Source organism: Bos javanicus, chromosome 23, assembly GCF_032452875.1.
Source record: "Bos javanicus breed banteng chromosome 23, ARS-OSU_banteng_1.0, whole genome shotgun sequence".
Classification (NCBI taxonomy): Eukaryota; Metazoa; Chordata; class Mammalia; order Artiodactyla; family Bovidae; genus Bos; species Bos javanicus.
In genome coordinates, this window is record NC_083890.1 from 26,582,193 (window position 1) to 26,594,687 (window position 12,495).

The 12,495-nt window shown below is 35.1% G+C and overlaps 1 protein-coding gene across 1 annotated transcript in view; it reads left to right on the forward strand.

Moving 5' to 3' along the window:
- LOC133236442 (butyrophilin subfamily 1 member A1-like) overlaps positions 1–12,495 on the forward strand; it is a 57,377-nt gene that overhangs the window by 15,762 nt on the left and 29,120 nt on the right. The window contains exons 12-14 of the mRNA XM_061398467.1: positions 1,584–1,625; positions 5,013–5,033; positions 8,152–8,172. Coding sequence (XP_061254451.1) covers positions 1,584–1,625; positions 5,013–5,033; positions 8,152–8,172 — 84 coding nt within the window. The remainder of the gene's footprint in view (positions 1–1,583; positions 1,626–5,012; positions 5,034–8,151; positions 8,173–12,495) is intronic.

Here is a 12,495-nt window from a genome sequence, read left to right on the forward strand (position 1 = left end):
TTAGTAACAGTGCCTCTCTCTCAAATTTGATTTTTTTAAGCAAATGATACCAAAACCTATTGCCTGCAATGTTTCCTAAAGATTTTTTCATAAAACATGATATATTCAGTAAAATGTTATTTTATTTATTTTTTTGCTTTTTATTTGAGTATGGTTGATATTACATATCCCAGACCACCTGATCAGCCTCTTGAGAAATTTGTATGCAGGTCAGGAAGCAACAGTTAGAACTGGACATGGAACAACAGACTGGTTCCAAATAGGAAAAGGAGTTCATCAAGGCTGTATATTGTCACCCTGCTTATTTAACTTCTATGCAGAGTACATCATGAGAAACGCTGGACTGGAAGAAACACAAGCTGGAATCAAGATTGCCAGGAGAAATATCAATAACCTCAGATATGCAGATGATGCCACCCTTATGGCAGAAAGTGAAGAGGAACTAAAAAGCCTCTTGATGAAAGTGAAAGAGGAGAATGAAAAAGTTGGCTTAAAGCTCAACATTCAGAAAATGAAGATCATGGCATCCGGTCCCATCACTTCATGGGAAATAGATGGGGAAACAGTGGAAACAGTGTCAGACTTTATTTTTCTGGGCTCCAAAATCACTACAGATGGTGACTGCAGCCATGAAATTAAAAGACGCTTACTCCTTGGAAGGAAAGTTATGACCAACCTAGATAGCATATTCAAAAGCAGAGACATTACTTTGCCAACAAAGTCAAGGCCATGGTTTTTCCTGTGGTCATGGTATGGATGTGAGAGTTGGACTGTGAAGAAGGCTGAGCACTGAAGAATTTGATGCTTTTGAACTGTGGTGTTGGAGAAGACTCTTGAGAGTCCCTTGGACTGCAGGGAGATCCAACCAGTCCATTCAGAAGATCAGCCCTGGGATTTCTTTGGAAGGAATGATGCTAAAGCTGAAACTCCAGTACTTTGGCCACCTCATGCGAAGACTTGACTCATTGGAAAAGACTCTGATGCTGGGAGGGATTGGGGGCAGGAGGAGAAGGGGACGACAGAGGATGAGATGGCTGGATGGCATCACCGACTTGATGGGCGTGAGTCTGAGTGAACTCCGGGAGTTGGTGATGGACAGGGAGGCCTGGCTTGCTGCGATTCATGGTGTCACAAAGAGTCGGACACGACTGAGCGACTGATCTGATCTGATATTACAATGTTGTATAAGTTTCAGGTGTACAGCAAACTGAATCAGTTATGCTTAGGCAGGAAATTATTCAGGAAATATATTCCTGAATTCTATTTCTTTTGAAAACAAAAATATTACTCAAAAGTTTTTTTTAAAAGAGTATTAAAATTTTTAATGAAATCAATGATTTCATATATAACAGAGCAACAGCAAAAATCAGAATTGACAATACATCTTTAATAGCAGCCAATAAACTGATAAGAGCAACCATATTGAATAATAAAAGAATGTATAATGTCAAATGAGGTTATGAACATATGGAAAAGTGAAGCTTCAGAAATATTGCTCCTAAAATTTTTTTTCTCTAGTTAGAAAATATAATTTTTTTCTGCTTTTTCTTTATTTTTGTTGCTCTTTTCTATTTTCTTTATAGAATACTCTCTGAGTAAGAAGGAGCAGTCCTCATCTATTCTTGGTGAGTTTATTTAGTGTGCCTAAAGTATGTATGTTTGTTTGTCAATATCCTGATACTTTGAACATTGTGTTCAAATTTTTCTAAAAATTTTTTCTTCTCAATTTTCATGGTATTTACATGAATATTCTATTTCCTTTTTCAGAAAATCTTTGGGGAAAGTTTGATAAGGTTCTCTGACAAATCTTTACTCCTTTAACTCTTCAGTGACTGATCAGTTGGTGTCTGTAAGTTGGTGCCCTTTCAGTTATACATATATCTTTGGCTCCCCTTCTCGGGGATGTCTGTTCTTCCCTCCCTACTTATTGTTAACGAGCTTCTCTCTCACTAAGTTCCTCCAATGTTGGTTCCATAGGCTCCAGCATTTCTCATTCCATCTTTTGCTTGTTTCATATGTTTCCTTTCCTATAGCATCAACTTCATCTGTATTCCAGAGACTTGCTTTACTTGCATGATGAGTTTTTTGAGATCAGGGTGATGAGACTAATAAGTCTATGGTTTTCACACTCTATTTTCTGAAACAATTTCATTATCAAAGGATCATTTCAAGTATCCCTATTAAAGGGGCCATTACTATGCTGTTGAACCTTCCCAAACTTTAGGAGATGAGAAGATCCCAAACTTGATACATGAGTTTTCTCTTTTCTGTCTTGTAAGAGACTGTAAAAATTCTAATATCCTTTATGAGTATTTGGTAAGCTTGAGTCTCACTCTTTTATTTCTTTTGATCATATTACTTACATGTTCTCATTTATACTACAATTATATTCTAGAATTGTTCATGTCATTTCTTCCTCTCCATCTATAGTAAATATTCTGCATTCTTTTGCATCTCTATTTGCATAATCATTAATTCTTCACACCAATACCTTCTTAATGTTTGAAGAAGAATGTTAAATTTTAAGGAAAATTCATGTATAATATACATCTCTCAACTCAGAAATTTCTACATGAATGACTATAGATGCTGCAGTCCTAAGATTTTCTTAATGAAGCACTAAAAAATGAAATTTAACATTTTTCCTAATTATATTTTAAAATTATATTTTGTTTTGCATTTTGAATGGAATTTGAGAACACGTCTTTTTAAATCATATAGCACATTTCATATGGCTGGTGGTACAGCTTTTGACAGAGGAGTGGTACAGCTTTGACTTTTACTGTAGGTTTTTTTTAAATCACATTTTAACTTCCAGTCTCATGTCGTAATCATGTTTGTATCAATAGTTTGTTCTAAAATAGTGGATGGCCCAATGCAACACCAGTGATTCATAAGATTTATCCAAGTGATGTCCTGCTATACTTTCTGTTATGATTTCATTTCCTATCTTACTTCTTTTTGTACAGATGAGTGACAGAATTTAAAACATTATTACCTCTCATGGATTGTATAGTTTTTGGAAGTTTTAATGCCAACTCTTGGAAGGGTGGTTCATTTTTAATGAATGAATAATCAATTGAAAATTTTAAAATTATTGTCTTCCTCTCTTCCTTATATTCTGCCTTCATTGTTTTGAATGGTTTATTTCTCCCTTCTTTTTTTTATATGAGAGGACAGGAAATGGTAAGTCCCATTAGTGTATTACACTTTATACCTACTCAAGTCTCATCGGTTTCTTTGTCCCCAACTCCAATGTACCTGGAGCTTTATTTATCTATCTTTTCCATGTTATTATCCTTGCAACTGAAGTCTGCCATCTTCAGACATTATTCATTTCCCCCTATTTGTTTTTATTTGATGTGTTCTTTCCTTGAAATTTATCCACACATTTCCTTTGGCAAGGAGTTACTAGCAATAATTTAAATTTAAGCTTTTGCTGTTTTCAAAGTTTCTGATCTGAAATTTTTATCCAAGATAATTTCAGGTGATAAAATAAAATTTATATTTTACAGCAAGACAATAAAATTTAAAAATAGAATTTCCTCTCTCTGTCCATTTGAGTCTCCTCCTGTACTCTTAAATGCACAATGTACATCTAGTACATCTACCTGCTTTACCCATTAACCAGACTTCCACAAAGATAGGAAGGCATGCTCAACCTAAAGATATTTTTTCTCCTTTTTTCTGATGCTAGCAATGTAACTTTCTAAAAGGTTGACTGTATACAGGATGTTACAGTGACTTGCTACTTGCTTTGTATATACTTACTTGGACAATGTATCTTTGGTGAACTTTATATAAAATGTGATGTATTGTCCCTTGTCTTCAAAATATAACTGTGCCTTCCATTTCTAACGAGTAGAACAGTTCTCAGAAATTCTGAGATTCCACCTCCCTGATTATAATCATCAGATTGACTGGGAAAACATTCCTTTTTCCCTTCTATTGACTGTTAATAGAATTTTCAATGAAAAAAATCATTTCATTCAAGCCACATATCTCTGCTGTTTAATAGCTGATTTATCTTCCTCTCATCTGACACTGTTAAAGTAAGCTTCATAAAGATATGAGTTAACTCACACAAATACAGTTAGGTATCCCTCATAGCTCAGTTGGTAAAGAATCCACTTACAATGTGGGAGACCTGGATTCGATCCCTGGGTTGGGAATATTCCCTGGAGAAGGGAAAGGCTACCCACTCCAGTATTCTGGCCTGGAGAATTCCATGGACTGTATAGTCCATAGGGCCGCAAAGAGTTGGACACAACTGAGCAACTTTCACTTTCACTTCATTCCATGAATCAGTTGAGAAAAAATGGTGAACAGAGGCACCCAGGAACCTAACCCTGCAGATCCTATAGGAACAGTAGCTCAGGACTCTGTTCTTCAGTGTCTGTGGCATTATGCACAGCATGAAAACAAAGTGAAAGTGTTGGCCTCTCAGTTGTGTCTGACTCTTTGCTATCCCATGGACTATAGCTCCCCAGGCTCCTCTGTCTATAGCTTCAACAACAAGATTAACTATATCTCTTTACCAACAATCAGAAAGCTGCTTAAAGATGAAAAACTGAGTAATAAAAAACTAAACAAGGTCCAATTGATTATGAAAAATTGTATGAGATAATGACCAGAGTTACTATTTTTATAATGATTTATCAGTTCAGAATTTTTCTTCTCATTCCCCCTATTTTCTTTTATTAAATACTGTTCTTTCCAGAAAAAAACCTCTTTTAGACAAGTTTGTGTGTATTCATCTGTATGTGTCTGATATTGCTAAATGTGCAATGCACAACTAATACATCCGTTTTACACATTAACCAGACTACCACAAAGATAAGAATGCATGCTCAATATAAAGATCTGTTTATGTGTTGTATTTGTTTGTATATGTGTGTGTTTCTACAGCCTAATGGGTTCAATTTTAAAGAGATATCTTTAATACATTTGAATTTTCTTCTTATGTCTTTCCCATGAGATTTACATTGTTTATCCATTTTTTTTTTTTTCAGAAGAACTTCAACACCAATTTGGTAAAGTATCTTTCAGTTCATGTTACTCCCAAAACACATTAAAATGACTGTATATTTGATGATTTAAACATTTCTCACTGTTTTATTGATCTATCATTCTAAGCTTCACGCTACTCTGCATGTCTACTTCTCTAACCTGAATTTTTAGGTTGGAGCTTCTCTCCTAGTTGTCTCTCCTCATTGCCTTTCAAAGTCAGTATCAATTCTGATATATTTTAAGGGTCAAGAGTAAAGTTGAGAGTCATTTTTCCACTGACCTTGAACTTATTACCCATCTGTTCCGAGGGTATTCATATAAATATTTCACATAAACTTTTTTTTTTTAAACTTTACAATATTGTATTAGTTTTGCCAAATATCAAAATGAATCCATCACAGGTATACATGTGTTCCCCATCCTGAACCCTCCTCCCTCCTCCCTCCCCATACCATCCCTCTGGGTCGTCCCAGTGCACCAGCCCCAAGCATCCAGTATCGTGCATTGAACCTGGACTGGCATTTCATTTCATACATGATATTTTACATGTTTCAATGCCATTCTCCCAAATCTTCCCACCCTCTCCCTCTCCCACAGAGTCCATAAGACTGTTCCATACATCAGCGTCACTTTTGCTGTCTCGTCACATAAACTTTTTAGAAATTTTTCTTGCCAGCAATTACAATTTTACTTCCTGTTTTTATTTTTGTTGGCACAGTTTGGGAAACTGCAATTCCTCTTAAACATGTGTAGAAGGGTTCTATATCTTAAGGAAAATTCAATAACTAAATATCTCAACACTGAATTTTTGTGCAAATGACATGAGAACCTATTGTCCATCAATGTCTCCTAAAGACTTTTTCATTAAACATTAATAAATCCATTAAAAGTTTAAAACTTCACTTTTAAATGACATTTTATAGTTGTATTTTTATTTTCAGAGGGAGTAAAATTTAGGAATGTATCTCTTTCATGCCTGTAGGAGGTTGCATCCAAAGGTTGTAACAGCTACTGTATTTCACAAAGGGCTATTTATATTCTTTGCTTCCTCATTAACTAATAACCAACTTATATGCCTGATGTATGCATGTGTGTTTTCATCTGCATCCCATACATTGATAATTGCACTCAGATTACTCAAAAAATTTGATTTTTCTTCATGTGTGTTTTCTACAGTATTTACTTCAATCTTTCCATTTTATTTTTCAGATGATCTTTGGAAAGTAATTGGTGAAATTCTCTGACAAAATTTTATTCCGTTAAACCTTTAATGACCTCTGGTGTCAGTCTGCCCTTTTATCTCTATGCCCTCCATTGACTCCTCTTCTCTCTTGATTGTCCATTCTTCCCTCTGTTTCCTGGACATCAGTTTCTCTCTTATTAACTTCTTTCCATTGATATTGCTTTATGTTCCACCATTTCCCATTACTTTGTTTTTTATGTCATAACTTTCTTTCCTACATCACTGATTTCATCTCTCTTTCAGAGATTTATTATACTTATATTTTAAATGTTGTTGATGAGAGCAATTAAACTAATAGGCCCATGTTTTTCACACTTTATTTTCTGATATATCAGAAAATATTCAATATGAAGTGGACATTGCTATGATGATATCATCCCAAACCTTGAGAGATGACAACATCCCAAACCAGATGAATGAAATGTCTTCTATTGTCTTGTCAAAGCCTGTATAAATTCTGATGTCACTTCAGAGTCCAGGTTAAGTTTGAGTCTCACATTTCACTGTCCTTGATCATATTATCCTCATGTTCTTAATTACACCACCACAATATTCCATAATTTTTTCTGGCAAGAATGTTGGTCTATTATGAAAAATCTGGAAGGCTTGAACAAGACCAAGGATTGATACAGTTTAGCAAAGAGGAAGTCCTACTGTATATTCAGTCATGATTCCATTTCCTATCTTAAAAGTTTTTGCACAAATGGCTGGGGAGAGGTAAGACAACACTGCCTCATGGGTTAAGTGGTCTTTGTAACTTTTGGTTCCAATTCATAGAAAGTTATGTTTGTTTTGTTGGAAAAAAAAAAAAAGAAAGAAAACAAGCAATCTATTGGCTTCAGATGATTGTCCCCTTGTCTTCCTGACATTGTGCCTTCTCTATGTACAAATGGGTTATTTTTTCCTTTTGTTTTATAAAATGGTGAACTGTCAAAAGGAAAGGCCCAGTAGTCCATTACACTTTGTACCTGGTCAGGTTTCACTAGTTTCTTTGGCATTGATCTTCAACTCTCAATGATCATCTTCAATGTCCAGGGAGCCGTACATCAGATTGTCTCATGTTCTTATTGTTGTAACCGAAGTCTGAAATCTTCATGTTATATTCAATTTCTCCCATTACTTTTTCTTCAGTTGTCCTCTCCTTACAATGTATGCACATGCTTCCTTCTGTCAAGGATATATTAGTAATAATCTATCTGTACAGTTTTGCTATTTTTATTTCTGATCTGAAAATATTTTCCAAGATAGTTTCAGTTCACTTGATTCAGACCCCTCTTTGCTGCTGTTTAATACCTCATTCAACCTTCCTTTCATCGGACACTTGTTAAAGTACGTTTCATTAAGAATGAGTTAACTCACACAAATACAGTGGGGTATGAATCAGTTGAGAAAGAGTGGTGAATGGAGGCACCCAGGAACCTAACCTTGCAGATCCTATAGGAACAGTAGCTCACCACTCTGTACTTCAGTGTCTGTAGTATTATACATAGCATAGCTTCAACAGTAGGATTAACTATATATCCTTAGCAGCCATCAGAAGACTGCTTAAAGAAGAAAAACTGAGCAATAAAACACTAAATAAGGTCCAATTGATCATGAAAAATTGAGTGAGATAATTACCAGAGTTACACTCCTTATAATGATTTCTCAATTCAGAATACTTATTTATTTATGCATTTCTCCTGCTTTCTTTTGTTAAATACTGTTCTTTCCTCAGAAAACCTCCTTCAGACAAGTCTGTGTATATTCATCTGTATGTGTTGTTGTATTTGTTTGTACGTGTGTGTGCATCTACATCTTAATGGATTCAATTTTAAATATATATCTTTAACACATTTGAATTTTCTTCTTATGTCTTTCCCATGAGATTTACATTGTTTATCCATTTTCTTTTTCAGAAGAACTTCAACACCAATTTGGTAAAGTATCTTTGAAGTCATGTTACTCCCAAAACACATTAAAATGACTGTATTTCTGATGGATTTTTAACATTTCTCACTGTTTTATTGGTCTGTCATTCAAAGCTTCACGCTACTCCGCATGTCTACTTCTCTAACCTGAATTTTTAGGTTGGAGCTTCTCTCCTAGTTGTCTCTCCTCATTGTCTTCCAAAGTCAGTATCAATTCTGATATATTTTAAGGGTCAAGAGTAAAGTTGAGAGTCATTTTTCCACCGACCTTGAACTTATTACCCATCTGTTCCCAGAGTATTCATACAGATATTTCACCTAAACTTTTTAGAAATTTTTCTTGTCAACAATTGCACTTTTACTTCCTGTTTTTATTTTTGTTGGCACAATTTGGGAAACTGCAATTCCTCTTAAACGTGTGTGCTAAGTCACTTCAGTCGTGTCCGACTCTGTGCGACCCCCTAGATGGCAGCCCACCAGGCTCCCCCGTCCCTGGGATTCTCCAGGCAAGAACACTGGAGTGGCTTGCCATTTCCTTCTCCAATGTATGAAAGTGAAAAGTGAAAGTGAAGTTGCTCGGTCGTGTCCGACTCTTAGCGACCCCATGGACTGTAGCCCACCAGGCCCCTCCATCCATAGGATTTTCCAGGCAAGAATACTGGAGTGGGGTGCCATTGCCTTCTCCAAAATGTGTGTAGAAGGGTTCTATATTTTAAGGAAAATTCAATAATCATATATGTCTCAACACTGAAATTTTGTGTGAATGACACAAGAGCCTATTGTCCATCAATGTCTCCTAAAAATGTTTTCATAAAACATGAATATACCATTAAAAGTTCAAAACTTCACTTGTAAATGACACTTGAGAGTTATATTTTTATTTTCAGAGGGAGTGAAATTTAATGCACATAGGAGGCTTCATATAAAGGTTGCCACAGCTACTGTATGTCACAAAGGGCTGCTTTTTTCTCTTTGCTTCCTCATTTCTTTCTAACTAACTTTCTTCTGTATGGGTGTATGTGTCCATTTTCTTTTGAAAAGGTGAGTGAGAAAAGATGAAGTCTATTTGGGCATGAATTAAAACAAGAACTCAGCTGAAGGTGGTAATGTAGTCACTGTTTGATGAAAATGTAAACGCAGGCTCCTAAGAACCAATCCCTGTATTTTCTCTGGAAGTGGTGGGTCAGGATCCTCCAGTTCACTGTTTGTGTGCACCTCATACTACAGAGCTACAAAAATGAGGGAAATGATCACTTCTTTTCAGTACTAGCTAAAGAACTGATCAATGACGACTGACAGAATAATAGTAGCCCAGCCATAGCCAAAGAGTTTAAGAACATTTTGAAAACAATACCACAAATACAAATATTCCTGAAACTTTTGCTCACGTCAGTAAGTTTATTACCTTTTATTTTTTAATATTTGACCAGCATATTCAGGTTGAAATGAAGCTTGCAGCCACTGTTGGTACACATCTGTGTGCTTGCATATATGTGTTTGTGTGTTTACATCCTGATATTTTTAATGTTGTTGTTCAGTCACTATGTCCTGTCTGACTCTTTGTGACCCCTTGAACTGCAGCATCCCCAGCCTCCCTGTCCTTCACTATCTCCTGAATTGCTCAAACTCATGTCCATTGAGTCCATGATGCCACCCAACCATCTCATCCTCTGTCGTCTCCTTCTCCCCCTGCCTTCAGTCTTTCCCAGCATCAGGGTCTTTTCCAATGAGTTGGCTCTTCACATCTGGTGGCCAAAGTATTGGAGTTTCAGCTTTAAGTCTTACATTAAGTTTTTAATCCATTTTGAGTTACTTTTTGTGAGTGATATAAAATAGGATCAAGTTTCTTTCTTTCACTGTGACTATCCTGTTTTTCCAGCACTATTTTTTTTCTTTACTTTTTTTTAAATTTTAATTGGAGGCTAATTACTTTACGATATTGTGGTGGTTTTGCCATACATTCACATGAATCAGCCATAGATGTACATGTGTTCCCCATCCTGACCCTCCCTCACACTTCCCTCCCCATCCCATCCCTCAGGGTCATCCCAGTGCACCAGCCCTGAGCACCCTGTCTCATGCATCGAACCTCAGCTGGTGATCTGTTTCACATATGATAATATACATGTTTCAATGCTATTCTCCTAAATCATCCCACTGTCACTTTCTCCCACAGAGTCCAAAAGTCTGTTGTTTACATCTGTGTCTCTTTTTCTGTCTCACATATAGGGTCGTTGTTACCATCTTTCTAAATTCCATATATATGCATTAATATACAGTATTGGTGTTATTCTTTCTGACTTACTTCACTCTGTATAATAGGCTCCAGTTTCATCTACCTCATTAGAACTGATTCAAATGCATTCTTTTTAACAGATGAGTAATATTCCAGCACTATTTATTGAAGAGACTGTCTTTTCCCCACTGATTCTTCCTGACTTCTTTGTCAAATACTAGTTAGCCATATATACTTGGTTTTATTTCTGGGTTCTCAATTCTTTTCCATTGGTCTATTTGTAAGTTTTTTGCCAGTATGATACTGTTTCAATTACTATAGGTCTATACTGTTACAAGATAGCTTAAATCAGAATTGAGATACTTGTTATTCTTTGTCAAAATTTCTTTGGCTATATGGAGTCATTTGTGGTTTCATAAGATTTTTAAGGAAGAGTGTATTTTCTATTTCTGTAAAAAAAAAATCCTACTAGGAATTGCTTTGAATCTATAGATGGCTTTTGGTTGTATCAATATTTTAACAATATTAATTCTTTCAAGCATGTAGATGAGATAAATTTGCATTTTTTGGTGTACGCTTTATTTTCTTTCATGAAAGTATGTAGTTTTCATAGTAGAGATCCTTCACTGCCTTAGCTAAATTTAGGAATCTAAGTATTTTAATTTTAGGAATCTAAGTATTTTAATTTTTTGATACTGTTCACAATACATGAGATCAATTTTTAAATTTATTTTTCAGAAAGTTTGTGGTCAGTATGTTGAAGTGTTACTGATTTTTATGTGTTGATTTTGTCCCTGCAACTTTATTGAATTCCTTGATTGGTTATGAACAGTTTTAATCAAGTTCTTAGAGTTTACTGTGTATAAAATCATGTCATCAGCAAATAGAGATGGCTTTACATCTTCCTTTCCGATTCTGATGCCATTTAGTCTTCTACTGAAGACTTCCAGTATTATGTTGAGTAAGAATGGTAAGAGTGAGCACCCCTGTCTTACTTCTGATCTTAGAGGAAAAGCTTTCCAGCTTTCATCATTGAGTATGTTAGCTATGGGCTTCTCATAAATGGTCCTCATTATGTTAAAATATGTCCTTTCTGCACCTAATTTGCTATATGTTTGTATCATGAAAGATGCTGAATTTTTGCCATTTTTTGAATTATTGAGATGATAATATGATTCTTTTCTTTCATTCTATTAGTGTGATGTATCACATTGCATTGCATATGTTAAACCATCCTTGGATCACACAGATAAATACCGCTTGATCATGATGAATGTTCTTTTTAATGTGCTGCCTAATTAGATTTAAGAGTATTTTGTTGAGAATTTTTTGCATCCATATTCAGCAGGGACATTGGTCTGTAGTTTTCTTTTCTGATAATGTTCTTACCTGGCTTTGTTATCAGAATAATGCTGGCCTTGTAAAATGAGTTTGGGATTATTTCCTCTTCTTTGATATTTTGGAAACTTTGGTTCAAGATTGGTGTTAATTCTTCTTTTAGTGATTTGTAAAATTGACCAGTGAAGCCATCAAGTCCTGGACTTTGCTTCACTAGGGAATTTTTCTTACTGATTCAATCTCCTCACTAGAAATCGGTCTGTTAAGATTTCTATTTCTTCCAGTCTTGGGTAGGTTGTATATTTCTAAGAGGGTTTGTTTTCCTTCTAAGTTGTCCAGTTTGTTGGCATATAGATGTTCATATAACCTCTTACTGCCTTCTGCATTTCTGTAATAATAATTGTAATGTCCACTTTTTTCATCTATAATTTTATTGATTTGCAGCCTTTCTTTTTTCACTGATTATTCTAAATAAAAGTTTGTCAATTTTAACTTTCCAAAACATTAACTCAGTTTGGTTTATCCTTTCAATTGTTTTTCTATTCTTTATTGCTTTGGCTTTAACTATTATTATTTCCTTTCTTCTTTCAACTTTTAGCTCAATTTGCTTTTTCTCGTTGCATAAGACATAGGGTTTGGTTTTTATTTGGGGATTTTTTTTCATTTTTTTATTATAATGGGTTATTATTGCTATGAACTTCCCGCTTAGATCTGCTTTTGCTACATTCCATGAGTTCTGATATGTTGTGTTTTCATGT